Source organism: Girardinichthys multiradiatus, chromosome 19 (assembly GCF_021462225.1).
Source record: "Girardinichthys multiradiatus isolate DD_20200921_A chromosome 19, DD_fGirMul_XY1, whole genome shotgun sequence".
Classification (NCBI taxonomy): Eukaryota; Metazoa; Chordata; class Actinopteri; order Cyprinodontiformes; family Goodeidae; genus Girardinichthys; species Girardinichthys multiradiatus.
In genome coordinates this window covers 17,340,968-17,364,658 of record NC_061811.1, presented here as the reverse complement: position 1 = coordinate 17,364,658, position 23,691 = coordinate 17,340,968, and the positions used below count along the sequence as shown (strand labels likewise).

Below are 23,691 nucleotides of genomic sequence, written 5' to 3'. Positions count from 1 at the left end.
TGCATCTCCATATATTTTTAATATGTAGAGGAGAACTGAATCGAGAATCAAACATAAAGAGATAAAGGAAAGGATATAGCTGAAAGCTTGTGTTGACATCAAGCAGCAATTCGAACCTTACCTCCAAACAATTCAAAAGTACAGTTACCAAAAAGGGCATTTTATTCAAAACACTTATTTGAATCAAACAAGCTTTTTTTCCATGAGTGATTTCAAAGTCTTCCTCACACCACTTTTACACACACCCCCTCCACCGGCTCTCCGCTATGCCATTACTCCTTTGTGGCGAGCAGCTGGCTCTGCTAAATGCTTGCTGTGGTGCAGCAATCGCATCCAGGTGCTGAAAAATGGCACCTGGGGGCGCAAACCACAACAAACCATCCATCACACACCATGAAGCATCTTACACACATAGTTCAAACCTCAACTGTTCACTCACTATGCAAATGTTCTAATTAAAAGGACATTTGTTTTTGTTTTATTTCATCAGGTAAGTACTGAAATATACAAAACACGGACACCTGCCAATCCAGTGGCAACAGAAAAAAAACTGGAAAAATGACAACAAGAAACTGAAACAAGCTCCCAAACCACACAAACAAAGCACAAAGTACAAAACTGTGGTATAAATCCCTGAACTTAACTCCGATCATACCCAGTTTTATTTCCATTCTGCTGACTTTGGAGAGACACACAATATAGAAAAGGTCCAGAGAAGATAACAAACAAGGACTGTGGGAACTTTATTCAGGTATCCACAGACGCCTGCTGAGCAGTAAAAAGTCTTTTCCAGAATCTGCAAAAAAAATAAAATAAAGTAAAAAAAAGGAGAGAAGATGCAGTAAGAATGGAGCTTTTTTTTAAACTCATCTTTACATTTTGCATGTCCAGGGTTCTGGTTTGCACTAAGAAGTTCACAATGTTGAATAAATAAAACAGTTTGGAACAACATTTGTAACCAATTTTCAGACCTCTTTCTGCAGGGGAAGGTTCATCACGTTTTCACACTATTAGCTGCCACTGTCAGACCTGAAAACACTAATAATACCTGCAGCTAATTCCATTTGAGCTGCAAAGACTTTCCACTGATTGCTTAAGACACTTTGCTACAACATTTGAAATGTAGGAAACGTTTCCAAGCTGTTTGCTTTCTGTAGCAGCGAATAGTGTTTCTATTCAGTTGCTATTCTTAATAGTTGTATAGTGCAATAACCTACAACAGTTAGTAACTACATGAAGGGACAAATGTATGCAGGTGATGGTTCCAGTTCATGCCAAAGGACAAACAGCTCAGAGGAGGGAACAAACTCATGTTTCTTTCTAAGACTGTTAATCCTTTGTGAAAGGTGCCCTTTACTCCTGATGTGAGACTGCTTTTGGTTATCTCCTCTCTTACATCAAGACCACTGTCCATAACGAGGTGTCATTCGCATTGTTACATATCAGGTTTGTCCAGAAGAAACGAACCAAAGTTAGGCAAATCCAGCGAATGTTTTAAAAATTTTACAATAAGGAAGAGAGGATGCTCCTCTTTGCCAACAGTCTTTTAATGCGCTTCTGTGAGACATCTTCGCCTCTTTGCCTTGCTACAAAATAAGTTGGGATTTTCCCACTCTAACAGCCCATGACGTGAAGCTCTCTACTCGATCAGCTTTGCTCTGTTTCCACAACAAACAGTTCTGGGTTGGGGGGAGCGACCTGCTGCTCCCAAAGTATGTTCTTTTTGTTTTTTCCAAAAAAGTCCCCTTTGACAATCCCTTCCTTCATGTGGATGCACACTGCAGTAAAGCCAATTGACCACTAGGGGTCCTCCTCCATGTCATCTAGGTTGGGAGCCATGATGAAGTGTTGGGGGTAAACGAGGTTGTGCTCGTCCGCGTACTCCTCCCACCGAGCGTCGTCACTCTCGTGGGTGATGTAACGCTCACCTCGCCGCGTTTCGAACTCCCTGAGGTCCAGCCACGTCTGGTAATCCTGGAAAACACGCTCAGCTTTAAAGATCTGTTGATATAGTATTTCCATCAGTCTGCCAACTTAGTAAAATGGTTGTTTAATGGGAGAAAAAAAAAAAGGAAAATGTGTCACCTGTAACCAGGGATGGCTGAGACACTTGTCCACGCTGTACCTCTTCCTCATCTTGACTTGGAGAAGATTGTTGATCAGGTCTGTGGCTGTGCCAGAAGCAAGCGTGGATCAGTCTTAGACAATGCAAAATATTCCTGAACCTTTTCACATTTTGACCCATTACACCACACACAGAAGTGTATTTTATTAGGATTTTACATGTAGTGGAAACAAAAGGATATGTGGTTTTAAAAGTTTTTACAAATAGAAATCTGTAAAGTATGACATACATATTTTTAATCTGATACCCCTCATAAAATCTAGAACTGTCACCTTCAGGAGATACCTCATTAGTAAATAGAGCACACGTGTTTGTAATTTAATCTCAGTATAAATGCAGCTGCTCTGTGAAGGCCTCAGAGGTTTGTTAGACAACATTAGTGAACGAGTTTAAAGCAGGGTTAAGTTATACAACAATGTTCCAAACCAGGAACATCTCACAGCCCATCATTCAGTCCATCATCTGAAAGTGGAGTATAGCACAGCTGCATCCCTTCTAAGGCATGGTTGTTGTAAAGTGGGAGGTTGACTAGGAGCATTAATCCAAGAGCCCCATGACAACTCTCTGGAGCTACAGAGATCTGCAGCTCAGGTGGAAGAAAGCTGTGGACAGGACAACTATTAGTTGGATTCTCCACAAATAAATGGTTTTATTTTTGTTTATTGCTGAATTTAGCCAAGTTTAATGGATGGGTGTGCCCAGGTCACCCATCACACTGAACAAACCATTCCCACAGTGACAGTGGTGGCAGCATCGTTCTGTGGGTATGCTTTTTTTCAGCAGGAACTGGAAAGCTGGTCAGAGATGATGGGAGAAAAGATGGACCAAATACAGAAAGAATACAGCAAAACATTTGAGACTGACGTGGAGAGCCATCTTCTAGCAGAACAGATACCCTAAACTTACATCCACAGCTACAAAGGACTGATTTAAATCAGCACCTATTTATGGGTTAGAAAAGCCCAGTCAAAGTAGAGATAAATACAACTGACAATCTTTAGCAAGACCTCAACATTGATGTTTTCACTCCAACTCATACATGTCCAGAAGAGGGATGCTACAAGTGCTTAAGCACCTGCCCCTTTGAGCTTGCTCTAATCTTAGTAAACATTTATGTCCTATACATTATTTATTTATTCATTCATCAAAATGTATGGGAAAAAACTAAGCTGTGCAACGTGGCAGCAAAAGGCAACCAGCTGGAGGAAATAGACTGTAAGGATACGATTCAGTCACAACCACTGGAAAGATACGTTGTACAACATTTTATACAAGTTTAGTTTGATTGACTAGGGTTTGTTTATTATACTGTGAGGTAAAGTAGTTGGTAAATATTCTTGAAGAAAATTTGTAATAGCATTTACCACATGGGGCTGCCTTGTTACAGGTGGAGAAGGAAGGAAGGAAGGAAGGGAAATGTCCAGGGTTCCCACTATATTTGAATTTCAACATCCTATGCTTTTCCTGACTTAATTACGTCGCTTTTCCAGCATTTTTATATGACATAATGGACATACGAGTTAAAAACATTTACCTAGCTGGGTTTTATTAATGGGTTTTATTAAGGTTTTCAGAGGTAAAGGTCCAATCTCCTATTTTTTTTTTTTTTTGCTTTTTTATTTTGGAATGGGTGTGTTTTATCTAGTAGTGACTCGAAAAAGATCAATAAGTTTGAAATAAATCAAGTGTCGACGTGGTAAAACTAATGGTAGTGAGCTAATATAAACCATAGAACACCCTTTACATTTTCAGCAATTCAGATTTTTGTTTTTTTGATAATGAAGACAAAGTTGTCTCTACAATCATATCTTCACACTGTATTTAAATGTGGCATCAACTTATTAGGAGGCAAAGAGAAAATTATATTACTTTATTGTTGTATTTATATTTCTCTTTAATGGTTACTGAACATCCCTGCTTCATCTCATCTGAGTTTCAGCTATTTTGCAAAGGAGAATGGGCAAACATCTTTGTTTCTATACGTGCAAAACTGACAGAGAGATACCCCCAAAGACCTGCAGGTGTCAAAGCAGCAAAAGATGGCTCTACAAAAATGCATGCCACACTTTTAAGATGTTCATTTGTAAAATCAGTTGTAAACCTTCAACTTTTTGTCAATCACATAAACTCGAATAAGACACATTTAAGTTTGTGGTTGTAATGTACAAAACGTGGAAAAAGTTCAAGAGTTATAAATACTGTTTAAAGACACAGTAAATAAACTAAATTTATGCCAGAACAAACATTTTCATACAGACCTTACAATGTTTTGTGACCTTTACAGGGACATATAGAGATAAAAAGGAATCACTGAACCAGCATCATTCTGTGTTGTGAACTGTATGTAGGAGGAGCTACAGCTTGGACAGTTTAGAAGAAATGAAAGTGATTCATCTCAACCGCAGACAGAGAAAGTCGAGTTTTAAAAGGTTCAGAAGACCCAGACGTGTAGGTGGGGAGGGACAGTTCATCTGAATTTCAGTTTGACACCAGAATACAGGTGCAACCAGGCCTGCAACTATTTACAGAGGTGAAGACCAGCATAAATTAAGCTTTGGTAAATTCCAGCGGGAAGCGAGAGAGCAAATGAACAAGACTGCTCTTTGTCTTCCTACCCTCTGCAGAGATGTCCTTCCAGGGTGTCGGGGGGTACATGAAGGCGGCGTTCTGGATCTGATCGTTAATGTCTTCATCCTCGTTAAAAGGGAAGGTCCCGCTCAAGCTGACGTAGACGATGACTCCCACTGACCACATGTCTAAGGAGCGGTTGTAGCCTTTGCTCCGCAGCACCTCTGGGGCCAGGTAAGCTGGCGTGCCCACGACTGACCTCCGGAACGACTTCTCACCAATGATACGTGCAAAGCCGAAGTCACACAGCTTCACCTGAAAAACAACATGCACAGTGAGAACACAGACTCCTCTGGGTCTTCTCTTATGGACTCTTCTCCACACACATTTCTACAGATTGAGATCTTGGGACTAAGATGGCTGTGGATGAACGTTGATTTTGTGTCTGCTGAACGACTCTATGTTGAGATGGCCACTAGTTTTAGATCGTTATCATGTTGACACTCCCAGTGATGACTGGCCACTATATTTTTCATTTAAAATAACTATTTTAGAGTTTATGGGGATGTGCAATCTAAATAAGCTCCCAGGGCCTTTGGAAGACAAACTGGTCCATATGATCACACATCCTCTACTGTACAGAACAGTGGGCAGGAAGTAGTTGGATGTTTTAGAGACTTGTTGACCCTAAGATGCTTTTATTTGGTTCGGTTCTCCAACAGTGAACTGTGGATAAAAGCATTTTTTACATTCCTTACAATCCTGTTCAGTGTGCTGTTGCAAGATGGGTCCTCCTCCAGACTAGCTACCGGGTTACCAAAAATAGCACAACTGGTGATTTTAAAAACAATTATTTCACAAAATGGGATTATTGTCATAACTAAATGAATTTACTGAAATTAAACATTTTTTGGGTTTTTTTTTTTTACAACTTGGTGTGAGATTATGATATCGCAATAGGGAAGAATTCATTTTCAGGTTGATTACACCTCGTTAGCCCTTTGCAAAAGATTTTGAACCACTGCTGACTTCTTTTTGTTTTAACAAGCCAGACATTCTTGACATCTTTTGAAGCAGTCCAGATTAATACTTCTCAGACTTTCTGAAGGAATTTAAGAGTTTTGGTTGGCATTTGGCTGCATTGTCCCATCTTTCTATCCCAGCCAGTGTAGCTGAACATATGGAGTCCTGACAGAGAGCCTTACTTATGCATCGTCTATGAAGTTTATGCTACGTTTTTCAGTAAAAAGCTATTTAGGAATTAATTTGGAGTAAAAACAAAATCTACTAGCAGCAGACATTACCTTTGGTATTTTAACAGATTCAGCTTATAAAATGGGAACAAATTGTGTTTTTGTGATGGACTCTTTGCAACCAAATACCTAAGGATCTAATTTGAAACTGCACCTCTAATGCCTAAAGGATTTATAGATCAGATTTAAAAGGTCAAACAAGAAATAAAAGCCTTCCTCTATACTTGAAGTGAGTGAAAAGGCAGCCCTGACCTATTTAAAAGAGTACATAAAAGTCTGGCTCCTTGATAGCAAAGGATACATTGTACCAAAGACTCAAAGAGAAAAAGAACATGCATAAAATATTTATCTTCATTACCTGTGGAAAAGGCTCTGCGGAGGCTAGTAGTACATTTTCAGGCTTCAAGTCACAGTGAACAATGTTTTTGAAGTGCAGATGCCTCAAGGCCACCAGGATCTGTTACAAGCACAAGTTCAATTAGCACAGACATATTTAACACAACTTGATAACGATGTAAACTATAATTTAATTTGTTTAAATGATATAAATCTGACTGTACTATATAATAGTTGCAATTTATGCAAACAGAGGCTCTTAAATGCTTCCACATTGCACAGCACCAGCTCATCTATATTCACCAGATCCTTGCATAAGGTCCCGTTGCACACATTTCAGCCTGTGGCTCTGTACCAAAACCACAATCCACTCAGCTCCCAAACCCTGGCCCTGGTTTTAACAGAGTTCCCCCTGGCCACATCTGAGCCAGGCCCCGCTGCAGCCAATGGGGCCATGGTTAATGGCTCCTGCTGCTGTTTGGGACCCAAAATCTAAGCAGACCTGGGGGCCTGCAGCTCCTCTAATCAGGCCACAAAGCCACCAGCGGACTGCAGGCTGTAATCTGGCCACGATGCCGTGTGGACCTGTGCCATATAAACATATCCCCCCAATCAGGCCGCCTCAACAAGAATAAGCAGCCCCTGACGTTGGAGCAGAGGGTCATCACACCCCAAAACAGAGAGGAGAAGGTTCAAGAAGGAGATGAAGGAAATGGAAATAAAACAGGCAAACAGGAGTTAGAAGAATTTAAATTGACATAATATAAAATAAGACATACCGCGCATTAAATTCCCCTAAAGGTTTTTATTTTGTAACAGTAAAAACCACAATCTGAAAGAAAAACGATTTTTTGTTTTAAACCTTACACATAAAAATCAGGAAAATGCATTTTTATTCAGGCCCACTGAGTCAATATTTTACAGAACTACAGGGGTTGGACAATGAAACTGAAACACCTGTCATTTTAGTTTGGGAGGTTTCATGGCTAAATTGGACCAGCCTGGTAGCCAGTCTTCATTGATTGCACATTGCACCAGTAAGAGCAGAGTGTGAAGGTTCAATTAGCAGGGTAAGAGCACAGTTTTGATCAAAATATTGAAATGCACACAACATTATGGGTGACATACCAGAGTTCAAAAGAGGACAAATTGTTGGTGCACGTCTTGCTGGCGCATCTGTGACCAAGACAGCAAAAGGAGGACCTACACCATACTAATAAATGATTGTGGTCTAAAACCAGGTGTTTTAGTTTCATTGTCCAACCCCTGTACCTCCTGCTTCAACCACAGCTTCAAGTCTTTGGGGATAAGTCTCTCTCAGCACATCCAAAGACTGAAATATTTGCCCTGTTATAATTCAAGTTCAGTAAGATAAGACAAACAGCAGTAGTGAGCATCGGTTTTTACATACCCACACCTTTCATACCGCCACCATCATGTTTCACAGAGGGGAGGCTGTGGTGAAGAGCAGTTTGAGTTTTTCTCTACATACAATACTTTGTATGTGGGCCAAAACTTTCAGATCTGAAAATGTTTCATTTAGGTCTCATCTGACACCATCTACATTTGCTGTGTCCCCTGCATGGCTTGGGGCAAACTTTACTTCTTATAGCTGGCTTCCCACCATCAGTTTCGTCTGGACGCTCTTCCATAAAAGAGCAGATATGAGAAGGAAATGACTGTTGTCCTGTCAACAGATTCTCCCACCTGAGCTGTCTACCTGCATCTTCTCCAGAGTTATTGTGGGCCTCTTAGGTTCTTCTTGGATTACTGCTCTCCATGCCTGGCCATTCAATGTAGGTGGACAGACATGTATTTGTTTAAAGCTGTGCCATACTCCTTCCATTTTAAAATGAACTGAGCTGTGCTCCTTGAGGCTTTAAATATTGATTTATAATTCAATAACTTTTCCACAGCTTTATCCTTGACCTGTCTTTGTTACTATTGTTTATAGATAAGGTGACCTCTGAAGGCTATTTTTAGTTTTACAGTTTTTATTTAGCAGTATCAGAGTAAAGGGGGATGAACACAAATGCACACAATATTTTTAGATTCCTATTTGGAAAAAATAAATATGTCTATATCAAAATATCCCAATAAACCGCATTGAGGTTTTTAGTGGTAACGTGACGACATGCCAAAAAGATTGAGCGTTTTGAACACTTTTGTAACACTGCATGTCTTAAATATAGTCAACAGTCAGATGTTTCATTGAACAGGTTAAGAAGAATTATTAGTTGGCACATAAATTAACAGAACCATCAGCATGAAACTGTATTAGTAAGACAGTGGGAAAATTAGGAATTTATAAGCAATCAAACCTGTGTGACCAGGAATTTGGTGATTCGCTCTGGTAGTTTGCTCTTCTCGCTGGACAGGATCATCTCCAGCATGTCTCCATGCAGCTTCTCCATGACAACAAACACTCGCTCTGGAGTCTCAAACATACACTCCAGGTTAACGATACCTGGATGATGTAGATTCTAAAGAAAAGCAGATGAAACCTAAAGTTAAAATTAAAATAATTGTCTAAAGTCATTAGCATGCCCCCAATGGCAAAAACCTCCACACATTATTACTATTTTAAAGGTTTGTGTTACTACTGATACCTGTAATATGGCGACCTCATTCCTTAGCTGGCTCTCCTGCTTGGTAGGAAATCTCATCTTGTCTATAACTTTGATGGCAACATCTCTGCCGGTCTTTCTGTGCTTCCCTAAAATGGGTGAGGAAACCCGTATAATGGAATTTAATACAATGCTGAACTATACCACACTATATATTACATGACTTTAATAAAATAGGAACATACCTCCATACACAATGCCAAACTGGCCTGATCCCAGCACCTCATCAGAAAATATTTGATACACAGAGGCAATATCCTGCACAGATATCATTTGCATTGTTACTTAACGGTTGCGCTTTACTTGTGGCAAAGTCAGCTCTCCGTACTGAAATTGGAATCATCAACAATTACATCATCTCATGTTTGGCAAAACTGTTGCTTTTCCCAAATGTTTGTGGGTATTGCAAAATATTTAACTTTCGCTTAGTGCAGAAGGGGAACTAAATCAAAAACCCCATGACCAAAAAGGGTAAAAAAAAGGGAAAATGTAGGTTCCTCATTTGTGTAGTGAAGAAAAAAAGCTTCCACTCAATGTTTTAATAAAAGCAACAGTAAGATACAATTTCTGGTCTAGCCACAACAGCTTCTTTAATAGCACACAAATGCATGAATTTGCAAGCTGTGCTGGGAAATTGTGCAATTGCTTCTGGTAAAAAAGGAAAAAAGAAGCTCCACGTACCACATTCTCCTGGATCTGGCAATTGGACACTGATATGCTGATGGATAGCTCTTCTGAAAGAAGGAAACGCATGATTTTTTTTCACACCCTGAAGCAGTAAAAACACAATTTTCCCCTTGCTCTAAGCAACAAGTGAATCAATAAATATTTCATGTTTGGGATACATTCCTCGCATTCTAGTTTCTCTTTTTTTCTCTCTGTGCAAGCATCCTTCTGTCATATCACAGCTGCATGCAGCCAGAGACCCACATGATGAAGCATTTTATTGCACAAGAAATTGACAAAAATCTGTAGAGATGTGTGTGACTAAAGGGTGCAATGTAGTTCAAAACTCAGAATTAGGACTAAACACAAGCCATTACGACAGAGTCTGGAAAACAAAAACCTAGTATGAATCTAATGGAAGGATTTAATTTCAGTTTACTGAAGAAGACACAAAGGACCACATGAATCTAAATCATTTTTTTTACAAATTAATCTACTTGATCTTAATGAAAGCTCCCAGATTATTGCCTAACGTTTCTGAAAGCAAGTGTTTTATTCAGGCCTGACAGTCTTCTTCTTTGCTGATTATTGCAAAATTTGCCTAAATCACTAACCTACATAGTAACTTCCACATTAATTAAGAATGTTTTTTATATTCTCTTCCTGTTTGTAAGCGGTGTATAAAAAAGCTCTGGCTCAATATGCCCCGTCCCAATTAGTGCCCCCATGTTGTACCGACACATTAACATATTGTTGGTTACCTACGTCCACTTTGCACCTACAAACAAACAAACCATTTCACATTTCCAAATGGATATCCATCTTTAAATTACATCTTGAACAGTTAAAATAAAACTTAAAATAAAAACTTCATAGAAATAAATCCTGTTTTTCTTTTGCGCAACAAAATGTACTTGTTGCAGCCATCTTCATACCGTGCGTTGACCACAGTGACATGTTTTATGAGGATACTCCAGTTGGCTCTTTACAGATGTTGGAGGCTGATAATCATGGAGCAATGAGATTCATTACAGGATGTAAAGCTCAGACCAGACCTTTGCACAAATATTTAGTTTCTAAATAAATAACTGGTTTACTATCACTGTCTAGCTTCCTATATGTTACTCAAACTCAGCAAGTACAACCTCAGCCCAAAACCTCTACTGCATTTAGTTTACATCAGGAACTTGAGAAAGTTGTTTAGATAAGAGTCTCCTGCTTATATTTAACATTTTTTAGCAATTTGTTGTATGCATTGAATTTCCTATCGTCTCTTTTCCCTCTCTTTTATTTTTGTTTAAAACAGGCCGTTCCTGAAATTGAGATTAAATGTCCAAATGATATATACCTTTATAAATAAAGGAAAAGTAAAAAAGAAATGGTAAATAAATTATCTTAATATCTCCAAACAACGACTTCACTGTGTTCCTTCCTCTAGACTGCACACACACACAGCAGGGTATTCCCTCAGCCTTAAATGTGAATAGATTTCATTTCGGCAAACCTCACACAGACAGCCCTGGTGATACGGCAAAAAAAACTGCAAGTTACTGAAACTGAAAACTCAAAGTGGGCAGAGACATAAAGATCAATGTGCAAATAAAAGAGATTAAATAAATTCTCCTTACTGTGATCTCTTCCCTGACCGGCTGCACTGGCCACACTCGGCTGAGGGGTGACGGGCATCAGGGCCTGTCTGATGGCCTTCTCCCAGCCCTGGGCCACCTCCACACCCACTCCAGAAGCAGCCAGTGCAGGGCTGTGGTAGTGGCTGCCGTTATTTTCTCCCACGTAGTAGACCATGGTGGCCGTGATGATCTCAAAGCAGTGCGGGTTGCTGCCCTGCGCCAAATTACTGTAGTCTCTGAACGGCTCCACCTGGAGGATCTCGGACAGAGGGATCTCCTGCAGGAGAAGTTAGAAAATAGATGAAACAAATGTTTATGTTCTTTGTTTCCTTCAAATAAAAAAAGCATACAAACAAGAAACACAGTATGTCAGCCCAATTTTGTTACAAAACGTTTAAAAATTTGTGGACAAATTTGAGGAGGTAAAATACCTTGAAAAAACTAAAAATAAGTCAATTAAACCTGCTAGTCTTGATCCAACCTTCAAAACAAATTACATTACTACATAAAAAAAAAAAACAATGTGAACTTAACAAAGCTGAAAAACAACAAAGACAAACTCACACACGCCACATGCGTTTTGGTCCAAGTTCAAACCCTCTACTTTCCTCTCCTCTCTCCCTTATGAGGACAAACTGAAAGGACAGTTTCGGCACAAATAAAAGTTCCCCCTTCCCCTTTAAACTCGCTGTCGAATCAAAGAGAAAGAGGGAGGGCCCAATGCAGAGAAAATTTCCAGCCAATGAGGGACCACAGAGGCGCACGCTGTCCCCTCCGCATGGCTTGCCACAGAGTATCAGATGAAGTGCTTGTGGTTAGTGGGGACCGGGACACATGAGCAGCCCCTGTGGCAGCTTGAGTGCTCTGGTTGCCTGATTACAAGGCAGGGGCCGGCCAGAGGGGTCCCATCTGAGCACGAGCTGCCGGCGCGCTACCGCTAGCCACTGAGATGAAGGATGAGGCAATTACTGTATGTCCCTCACCACAACTGGTGTAGGAGTGTGAGTGGGGAGGGGAGGGTTGGGGTCCAATGTTTCAGAGTGACAGCACAGACAGAGAGAAACCAAAGAGAAAAGTTTCTTCAGAGGAAGCCACAAGTACAGAGGTCTCATCTTCAAACAGTGGGCCATTATGGCTTCCAAATGGTGCAAATGGCTGCTATGCCACCACAGGACCACCACTAATCAGATCGAGGGTATAAAGGGAAGCAGAGAGAGAAGGACGGTGGCCACACACTGATGAGCAGCAGACCAGAGAAAACCTTAGCGAAATAAAACAAAAATGACAAGACGTTTTTAAGATATTAAGTTATAAGTTATATAATCAATGTTTATTGGGGAGGCAAGTAAAAATCTTGATACAAGTATTACAAAAAATGTATGTATTGATTGCATAGTTAAACATTTCACTTATATTTGTAATTCGTACTTTCAGTGTGGTGTATCTCCAGATAAAATGAGAATGACACTCTTCTTCAAATGTAAACAGTACTGCTTTCGCATTTACAATTATTATCAGACTGGACTATAATTACGTTTAAACTGAAATAAAAGGTTTTTATTTTTTTGTTCTGTGAATGACATAATTTAATGATAGGTTGTTTTTCCACCTGAATAAAACAAAAGATATGATTTTTGCTACCCTAAAAACAATGCTTTGATTGCCATGTTAACCCTTTAGCACAGAGGGAATCTGATTGTAGATCTGTGTCATTGCTTTACAGTTTTTAAATTGCTTAAAAAACTGACAATACAAAAAGTTAACAGTTTAACAGAAAAACATAATATTGAGGGAGAATCCGTATGGATTCAGAGTAAACTGATCTCACCATTTGCGTTACTTCACTTTAACAAAGTTGAGACAGCAACAAAAAGAAAGCAATACTTGTACAGTCGTGGGGGGCATATATCTCCAGAACTTGCTCCATCACAGAGCAACGGAGAGACACACAGGACAGACATACACACACACTCATACATAGGGGTAATTTAGAGAGACCAATTAACCTAACATGATATGTTTGAACTGTGGGAGGGAGCCGGAGCACCCGGAGAAAACGCAGACATGGACAAAGACAACATGCAAACTCCATGCAGAAAGAACTTAGTTACAGGCTTTAACAGGCGTTGGGTAGTTGAGAAGCTATTTGATACACATAAAATAGTTGCACAGGTTAACAATGAAACAAAAGAGCTCAAAAGCATTAAATGTGGAGTCGCAAAAGGTTCTGTGTTAGAACCGAAACTTTTTAATTTATATATATTACTGTCATTTGTGGTGTATCTAGTAAACTACAATTTTGTTTGCTTGCAAATGACATATCTTTTGTTCTGGGGATGAACTACAATTGAGTGGTTTAGATAAAATAAATACTGTCTAAACTGTGGTTGTTGAAATGGAAACTTAAGAAGAGGACCTTTTAAAATTGGAATGAAAAATAGGATATTTGGTTCAATAGGATTTTATTACAGTGTTGATAGATGGGGTTTCAGGAGCAAAGATTCAGTTGCTACCGGTAGTTTTAGATAATTGAAAATTGCATATAAAGATCATAAAATAAAAAGTGTGTGAAAGCAAACTTGACTGAAGCTGAAAGTTTTGCATTCTTCACAACAATTTTATATTATTTTACAATTGTTCCATATGTGAGTTGCTGTATAGAAGTTTATGTACATAACGTAAAGTCATGTTTATATTCTGAATTTGTGGACAGAATACTGATAAATGTACAGGTCCTTCTCAAAATATTAGCATATTGTGATAAAGTTAATTATTTTCCATAATGTAATGATGAAAATTTAACATTCATATATTTTAGATTCATTGCACACTAACTGAAATATTTCAGGTCTTTTATTGTCTTAATACGGATGATTTTGGCATACAGCTCATGAAAACCCAAAATTCCTATCTCACAAAATTAGCATATCATTAAAAGGGTCTCTAAACGAGCTATGAACCTAATCATCTGAATCAACGAGTTAACTCTAAACACCTGCAAAAGATTCCTGAGGCCTTTAAAACTCCCAGCCTGGTTCATCACTCAAAACCCCAATCATGGGTAAGACTGCAGACCTGACTGCTGTCCAGAAGGCCACTATTGACACCGTCAAGCAAGAAGGTAAGACACAGAAAGAAATTTCTGAACGAATAGGCTGTTCCCAGAGTGCTGTATCAAGGCACCTCAGTGGGAAGTCTGTGGGAAGGAAAAAGTGTGGCAGAAAACGCTGCACAACGAGAAGAGGTGACCGGACCCTGAGGAAGATTGTGGAGAAGGGCCGATTCCAGACCTTGGGGGACCTGCGGAAGCAGTGGACTGAGTCTGGAGTAGAAACATCCAGAGCCACCGTGCACAGGCGTGTGCCGGAAATGGGCTACAGGTGCCGCATTCCCCAGGTCAAGCCACTTTTGAACCAGAAACAGCGGCAGAAGCGCCTGACCTGGGCTACAGAGAAGCAGCACTGGACTGTTGCTCAGTGGTCCAAAGTACTTTTTTCGGATGAAAGCAAATTCTGCATGTCATTCGGAAATCAAGCTGCCAGAGTCTGGAGGAAGACTGGGGAGAAGGAAATGCCAGAAGTCCAGTGTCAAGTACCCACAGTCAGTGATGGTCTGGGGTGCTGTGTCAGCTGCTGGTGTTGGTCCACTGTGTTTTATCAAGGGCAGGGTCAATGCAGCTAGCTATCAGGAGATTTTGGAGCACTTCATGCTTCCATCTGCTGAAAAGCTTTATGGAGATGAAGATTTCATTTTTCAGCACGACCTGGCACCTGCTCACAGTGCCAAAACCACTGGTAAATGGTTTACTGACCATGGTATCACTGTGCTCAATTGGCCTGCCAACTCTCCTGACCTGAACCCCATAGAGAATCTGTGGGATATTGTGAAGAGAACGTTGAGAGACTCAAGACCCAACACTCTGGATGAGCTAAAGGCCGCTATCGAAGCATCCTGGGCCTCCATAAGACCTCAGCAGTGCCACAGGCTGATTGCCTCCATGCCATGCCGCATTGAAGCAGTCATTTCTGCAAAAGGATTCCCAACCAAGTATTGAGTGCATAACTGTACATGATTATTTGAAGGTTGACGTTTTTTGTATTAAAAACACTTTTCTTTTATTGGTCAGATGAAATATGCTAATTTTGTGAGATAGGAATTTTGGGTTTTCATGAGCTGTATGCCAAAATCATCCATATTAAGACAATAAAAGACCTGAAATATTTCAGTTAGTGTGCAATTAATCTAAAATATATGAATGTTAAATTTTCATCATGACATTATGGAAAATAATGAACTTTATCACAATATGCTAATATTTTGAGAAGGACCTGTATAGTGAAATAAAATAAGAAGAATCAAACTGGACTGGACTGAACAATCTACTGATGTAGAACAAAGACCAGTCTATGAAAAAAAAGAAGAGAGATTTGCAGCAACCCTTCAATTTGCCTGCTGAGGATTTCAAATGCAGTTGAGTGCCAAGTTGATAATAAAGAACCACATAAAGTCGGCAGTAAACACACCCTGAGGAGTCTGTCCCCACTGAGGTTTCCTCTCTGAGGCTTTAGTGGCAGAAGATGAAGGGTGTGACAGAATAAATAGGAAAGAAGGGAGAGGGATTTTTTTCCCTTTTGTTTATTTCTTCTTTTTCAAGCAGTAAGCCAGAAAATGTGAAAAGCAGGACTGTACTTAGCCATGTATGAAACCACCTGCTTGACACACATTCAAAGCTAGAAACTCTGCACCCTATGCATCATCCCACTGCAACATACCTCTGACCACAACTCAAAAGCGTGTCGGTGTCACACATCTCTTAGCAAGCACCAAAAAACATGGGGAAGTCTTTACTTTTCAGGCTGCAGTTCCCTTCCCTCAGCGTTTGGTGTGTAATTACTGCTTTATTAAGCCCCTGTGGCTGAGTAATGACTAACTACTGTGTTTGCCACGGAGAGGGAAGTGTCGCACAATCTTCGCACATCAAATTACAGTCACTCACTTACATTCACCACTGTTTTTAAAATAAGTTTGGAAATCCAAAAAGGGGAAATCTCACAGCCTGCAAGTCCAAATCCTCTGAAGTTTAAAATGCCCTTCAAATCTCCCGTCTGCTGAGTGAGGGAAAAAAAACGGCTAACAAATGCTGTTGGTGATGTGACCCTTTCACATGCAAGGGAGAGGCTGGGTTTTTAGGTGAAAAAGAAGAGGGGAAATTTCAGTGGGCTGCATGGACCTTAGAGTACCTTTACACTTGTAACACTGAGGGCTCTTAAGCTGAGTCATGCGCCTCCCACCGGCTCTGATTTACATACCTCACATGTATGAAGACAATAATATAATGTGTCGTGCCTAAGTTACTTAACAAACCCAGTGCTGCTCTATATTTCAAGTCAGAAAATTCTTTATAGATAGTCTTGAATATTTTCAGAGAAGTGAATAATTTTGCCGTATGTGGAGGACAAGACTTGTTTGCCAAGCATAAAATTGAGATGCTTTTGAGCTTACTTTATAGAACTTAGCTCCAGTGTCATTCTGGAAAAGACTCAGACTCTTGCTGTCCAGCCTCCAGTAATGTCTCTTCCGCTGTTAAAGAAGAATAGAAAAAAAAAAGGTGGTTAAGATCCTCTTTTCCATAATTACACAAAGATCTGTGATTTTATTTCATAAGCAAACTGATCAGCTTGGGAAGCTCAATTTTACCAGCATGCAGGTGATAACAGAAGGAGCTAGCTACTCTATTTCAGGGGTATTAGTCCTACCAGGTTGTCTCTGCTTGTATAATGAACCATCCAGCCCTCCTTCACCAGAGTAGAGCTCCGTCTCTTGGTATGCTTGATAGACTGGACCACCCGCATGAGGGGAATATTGGTGCTGGTTGAAGGACTACACAAATAAAACCATAATTCTTCAAGATATTAGTTTTCTCAAATACTTTCCTCAACTACACTTCAATAAATGTGTCTTAACATAAAGAATGAACCGAACAGAAAGCAAAGTGTTTTACCTTTCCCTCACAAAACTCTTCACACACCTCAAACTTTTACACAGTTTGACATGTTACAAAAACAAACATAAGTGTCTTTTATTCCGATATTTTGACAGACCAATACAAAGTAGCACATAATTAAGTGCGAGGATAAGGATATATGGCTTTCAAATATTTTTACAAAAAAATAATCTGAAAATTGAGCTGTCCCTTTGTATTCAGCCTCCTTTACTGTGATACCCCCCCAAAAAGTGCTGTGCAACCTTCAGAAGTCATCTAATTAGTAAATACAGTCTATCTCTGTGTTGTTTAATCTCAGTACAGATACAGCTGTTCTGTGAAGGTCTCAGAGGTTTGTTAGAGGACATTGATGAACAAACCTCATCATGAAGACCAAGGACAACTATTAGTCATGCTGTCCACAAATGTAGTTTTTATAAATGAGGCAACAGGAGAGCGATGATTAAAAAGCCCTAAATGTGTGACAAAAACACTGCACACCACCTTAAATGCAACAATAAACAGAGCGGAATAGCTGCATTATGCTGTGGGGGTGGGGGATGGATGGAGCTGAATACAAGGCAACCCTGGAAGAAAACCAGTTGGAGGTTGAAAAAAAACTTCAGACTGGGGTGGAGGTTCACCTTCACACAGGACAACAAACCCTAAACATACAATGGAATAATTTAGAACATAGTTATTAATGTGTTATATGGCCTAACTAAAGTCCAGACCTAAATATAATTGAAGATCTGCTGTAAGACTTGAACACAGATGTTCCCAGGGTTCTTGAGCTATTCTGTTCCTAGATGTGCTGTCCAAGACATACCCTGAAAGACTTGAAGACTCAGGGGCAGAAAACACAAATGAACGCCTTGGTTTCCAGATTTTTATTTTCAAAATGTTTGAAAACCATTTATCCTTTTCTCCACTAGGACATAAAATCCCAATAAAAACATTGATGCCTGTGAGTGTAATGCCACAGAATGTGTAAAGTTCAAAAGCAAGGAATACTTTTGTAAAGAACTTAAAAAAAATCTGAGACAGTTGACCAAGATAAGACAATGTAACTTCTCTAGTTTCAGTTATGTTTCTGTCATGTTTTACCAAACCTTTCATTAAAAATAAATATCAAATCTAATGCACAAGAACTAACCTGTGGCAGTGATACAACAAAGTAAATACTGCCACCTACAGAAATGTTTATGTCATCAACCAGAAGAAGACCATCTGTCAAAGGGATTGTATTTTTTCATACCTTATAGTCTTGATTGGCTCCTCATCCTTTTCTCTATCTGTGAAGGGAGAATCCATGCCGAACATCCCGTCTGGAGTGGACGGTTCATCTGGATCATCCAGACTTCTTCCACCATCCATATCACTACTGTCCACCTCCATCATATCCATGGTAGTATCAGAATCAGGCCCGGGGCTGGCTGGCTCTAAACATTCAGGTCAAATGCAGGGATTTGTTGTATTGACTATTACAGAGTAGAGTTCAGCAGAACGTCTGCAAAAATAAGGCCTAAAACATTCACAGAAACAGATTTATTCCATTCTTTTGTCACTTGTGGCAAAGCACAACTGAATAAATACCCAAGTAAAGATTTCTGTCTCAGTTTTTGATCTGCTTATTTTCTGTTTCCCTATTAAACTTCCGATTTCTTTTTATTTTAAGTCAGAGATGTGAAAAAATAGATGTAAGTAAGTAAGCAGTACTTACCACCATTAAAGTCCACCTCCCCTAAACAGTCTCTTGGTACCTTTGAAGCACACCTCTTATGGCAGTTAAATCTGCAGTCTGGAGAGCAATAACTATGATGAGGCGTTCGCATTTTTTCTGAAAATAAAAAGGTCAACATGTTCAAACACTGTGTTACCTTTACACTGCATTCCCTGGCGAAAGAGACCCTTGAGTAGCCGTTTGCAGTACTGGCAGATGGTTGGCCGAGTGTAGGTGTGGATGGCAAAGGTGTGCGGCACCTTGACCCGTGTCTTCTCCATCTTATCCATCCAGATAGGCCTGCCACTCCAGGACAGGATGCGCTTCCCCGCCTCCTGATGTGACCGCTGTTGCTGAGGTTGGAAGGACGGACAAACATGGTAAAGGTTTGGGGGTAGATGTCAGAAGAAATTAAAATCACTAGCAGCAGTAGAGCAGAAAAGGAAGTCTACATTTGAAGATTTGAGGGACAGAGATAGACAGGAGAAATAAGTCTAGCATGAAACAAACTTTGAATTTTGACCTATCATTTCCAGTCTTTTAAGTCTTTGCTTTCCTGTCCACGTCATCTGGGCAGCTGGATTTTTATGATTAGACCAAAATGAACTCTTAGTTTAGCCATTAAAATATAAAGATGGTTTCTAAAAATAATGTTTTCCTGGCCTTCCAAACTGTTGCTGGACTATTTTGCTCGTTAAAAACAGCAATAATGTGACTAAAGTCACTGATACTCTGTCTTTCAGATGGACGGGAAAGGGAAGTCTAAATTTGGTAATGTAATATTTCCTCCTGGCAACTTGTAGCCATTGTTGCACCAAAATTCACTTCTGATTCGCTGATCAGTACCTTGTGACGAGTCCTTTTCAGTAAGCTGGTCTGCGTTGGAAGATAAAGATAGAACCAAACTCCTGAACAAAAACTTGTCTCCATCAAAGAAGCAGGTCCAACCCAGTCACAGACCTAATAAGACTTTTGCAAACTGCTGTTGTGATAACAATTTGTTTTGAATCAGACAGTAAACCTGGTTTTCAACTTTTGGATAAAGCTCTGCTAAACTCTGTTTTTTGTTTTCACGTCTCGAACGTTTGGTAAAGCCTTCAGCAGGTTTCTGAGCCCCTCACCGTTGCATTAACAACCTGGTTCCACATCCACTGTGAGGAACCTCCAGGTCAGGGCTGCAAGATGTAGGAAAATTATGCAGAGGAGATATTACTGTTAAATAATTAAATGACTCATCTGTTGTGATAAATCCACATTTTCATCCCTCTTCTCTCTCTCCTTTGTCATTACAATGTTTCAACTTTCACTCTGACCTTTAGGATCTGGGTGACTGTCCTTTGTGTTCGGCTTGTCCTGCTGCTGTAGTGAGACTCCAACAAGCTGAATATATCCTTGGAAATCAAAAGTAAATTCCAGAATGCTTACTAAAACCATTTCATTCCGGGCTTTAGAGAACATAGTCTCTGCACAGTTGTAGTGGGTTTTTTTTTAAAATGGCATCTTAAAAGATTTTCAGTCTGGTTTTAAATGCTGACTGGGGACACTATTGCATTATTGCTTTTACACAGTTCTGCAGCTTTCAACCATCAGATCCTCCTCTCATGCTTCAAACTGTATGCAGGGACTTAATACCTTTCTCTAAAATGGTTCCACTCTTATCTAGTGGGAAGGACTGTCAGTCTTGGCCAATGCTCCTCAGCAATTTCCTATTATTCAAAGGCATCCCTGATGGTTCTAGTCTAGACCTCGTTCTGTTTTCTTTGTATATGCTGCCCCTAGTGTCAATTGTGGCAGATGACATTCAAATTCACCTCCCTCTAAAAATAAAAATAAAATTACATTGTTTCCTTGATTGAAATAAACGTCCTAAACCTAAATGAAAATAAATGAGGTTTAATTTTCAGTAACTTGATCTTCTAAGTGGAGTTGATTGTGTTCTAGGTCCATCAACCTCATTCTGTCACCCATAAATCTTGGAGTGTTACATTACAGCACAAATTCAAACGTGTTCCAGGAAACACATTTTTGAGAACTTTTAACTGAATGTTGCAATAACTTTACATGACGAACTTGAAGTGAACAAAGCTCAGCCTGAGGGCATTTAACTGTGCTCTATTTAGATTTACGCAGTTTTTTGGGGAAACGTTTGGCATATACAGAATAGAACTGCAGAATTTTCCTTCAGGGCGAGCACTTGCTTGATCAGTTGTTTGCCCAATGTGTAGGTGGTTTTTCCTGTCTTTGTTAGGATGCATCTCGACTCGCTTTAAACCTGACTATGACTCCTTCGGATTCGCTTTATGGCTCAAGTCCTAACCCTTTAAACTAACGGGTTAAACTGATGGTGTTTTGCAGCCCAATTTTTTGTTTATGGTGAGGAGATACAGCAAAGACAACCAGAGAAGCTGCAGCTTCTAACGCTTCCCTCAGACCACCTTGCTTGTAAGCAGCTGAAAGAACAGCACAGATATCTTGAGTTTACATTTCTCCAAATGTTGCCATCTAATGTGCTTAAACAGAATCAAGATTTAATTAAAGGGGAGCAATGTAGAGTTTTCACTCCCTTAAAACCAAAATCAGAAAAAATACAATAAATGGACAACTAGCTCATGTTGGAGCTGTGATCTTAGTTCAGAATCAGTGGTGGATGCTGGTCTTTCAAGGAGGGAAGCTCAATTTCAAGATCGCTGATTCGCTGATTTCACTGTCAATCAAAAAGAGATTCAGCCTCAGACAGATCATCCAATCATCATGCAGAAGCTGAGCGTCCGGGCCAGCCGAGGCCAGCCCACTGCCCCATAGACCCCCAGAGACGCTGAGCGTCCGCTGGACGGGACAAAGCCCAACATTTTTGCTTCGCTATTGAACTCACTGTTTAAAGCACTGTGAAGCTGCGGGAATGAGTGAGAGGAAAGCCGCGTCGTTACCAGTGATAAGAAGCTGATTCTGAACAGAAGTTGAGCGCGTTGTAGCGCATATTTAGTCAGTGACATGTACACACAACAGTATATATTCGATCACTTATTTTTTGACATTTTAGGGGAAGCTGAGCTTCCCTTGCAGTCTTAGAGCAATCACCACTGTTCAGAATGTTTAGAAGGTAAACTATAAATATGAATTAATTCATTTTCACCAGGCTGGACAGAATTCAGAGCTAGTTCCTTTTAGGGTCAACTGGCAAAACATGGTTGATAGGCGTACTCAAAGTATTCTAGAATTTTAAATTCCTAAAAAGAGAATAAGAAATATCTCAGAGTCTTTGAATGACTTTCCAAGCCCACAAAAAAGGTTATTAACTTCACCCTGTTTTACCACATAAGAGCATAAAGTTCCTGTTTTATTAGAATATTTTAAGCAGTTTGGAAACATCCGGCAGAAATGGGAGTGACAAACATTTTTTAAGAAAACATTAGCAGTTGCAAAAACTTGGAATTCAATGGACTTTTAATATCATTAACATAATTACATTTCTTCATGACCTTTGGCGTGGACACACAGTAGGAAAGACTCCTCTGTAGCTTTATGTGAAATTTGTTTCATAAGACCTTACTGAGGAGCTTCACACTGTCAGTGCAGCTAAATTTAATTTTCTGCATCAGTGGTATTCTACAGCATGGTCATAAAAAAGAGCCACATCTGAGGTTTGTAAACATTAAACCGCAAGTGAAAACTCATCTGGCATTTCAGTGTCTGTGAAAACATAAAAAAAACAACTCACTCTGGTTAACAAAGAAGTACTATGCATAACTAAACGTTATTAAGAGTTCCTTCAATAAAAGCTCACCTCATCAGGAACAACCACTGCATTTTCAGCAGGCAGCGCTCTCGGAACGGATAGAGATGGTCCAGGCAGTGAAACGTTGGATAACCGCCTTTTCCTCACTCCAGTACAGTTATTTGGGATCTTGAAGGCACAACGCTTGTGATAGTTCAGCCCACATCCTGAAAAATGGACAGAAAACAAATCTCATCAGCTTAAAACTTAAAAAAAAAGATTTTCTTACCTGGCAAAAATCACCACAATGTGGCCCAACTGATAAAAAGCCAAGACTGTGGGAATTGATGACTATATTTTACAAATAAACTAAACTTAAATAACGATCAGAGAGCGTTGGAACTATAATGTGATCAATCAAAAGGATTTCATTTAAATCTGAATCAGAAACAGCAATACTAATTAGATAGATCATTAAACCTTTTTAAGCTGTTTGGGAATTTGGGCTGAGCTTGACTAAGTTACCAAAAAAATCAAGTCTTTACAAATTTTTTCCCGATTTTCATGTGTTTCCAACCTTCACATTTGAGCCCCTGACGGACGAGACCCCACAGCATCTCTCCACAGTAGTCGCAGAAGGTGGGGGCCTTGTAGGAGTGTACATAGAGGGCATGAGGTCGGATCTGGAAGTCCTCAACTGTGGCTTGAGCTACAGACAAAGAAAAAAAATTTAAATGATGTGGTTTTATCAAATGAAAAAGTAGAACAAATGTAGATAATAGCAAAAAAAATGGCAGAAAATGCATAATGAGGACAGATGAAAAAGAATCATAAAGAGAGCAAACCACATTTGTGGTCACATCAATCTTTTAACAGCAAACTATTACAAAAAACAAAACAATCTTGGCACTTTATGAGGGGCGTCCTGGTTAGAAAAGTTGTTCATATCTTGGCATTTTAGATTTAGTAGCAGTAGGTAAGTAGAATAAGTCAGCATTTTGTATCTTTATTTTGTCTCAATTTGAAGTTCAAATCATGCTGCAGTAACTATATAAACAGCAGTGGAA

The 23,691-nt window shown here is 39.7% G+C and overlaps 1 protein-coding gene across 1 annotated transcript in view; it reads right to left on the bottom strand.

The window, feature by feature from the left end:
• Positions 1–455: 455 nt before the first annotated feature.
• The window catches only part of prkd3 (protein kinase D3), a 32,117-nt gene continuing 8,881 nt past the window's right edge, over positions 456–23,691 (bottom strand). The window contains exons 2-17 of the mRNA XM_047393225.1: positions 23,202–23,333; positions 22,694–22,851; positions 19,067–19,262; positions 18,910–18,987; positions 18,445–18,628; positions 16,960–17,083; positions 16,706–16,783; positions 11,204–11,480; positions 9,591–9,643; positions 9,095–9,167; positions 8,892–8,998; positions 8,604–8,765; positions 6,305–6,403; positions 4,741–5,008; positions 2,086–2,171; positions 456–1,974 (exon numbers count right to left, since the gene is read on the bottom strand). Of these exons, the coding sequence (XP_047249181.1) occupies positions 1,801–1,974; positions 2,086–2,171; positions 4,741–5,008; positions 6,305–6,403; positions 8,604–8,765; positions 8,892–8,998; positions 9,095–9,167; positions 9,591–9,643; positions 11,204–11,480; positions 16,706–16,783; positions 16,960–17,083; positions 18,445–18,628; positions 18,910–18,987; positions 19,067–19,262; positions 22,694–22,851; positions 23,202–23,333 (2,249 nt within the window). The 3' untranslated portion in view covers positions 456–1,800. The remainder of the gene's footprint in view (positions 1,975–2,085; positions 2,172–4,740; positions 5,009–6,304; positions 6,404–8,603; positions 8,766–8,891; positions 8,999–9,094; positions 9,168–9,590; positions 9,644–11,203; positions 11,481–16,705; positions 16,784–16,959; positions 17,084–18,444; positions 18,629–18,909; positions 18,988–19,066; positions 19,263–22,693; positions 22,852–23,201; positions 23,334–23,691) is intronic.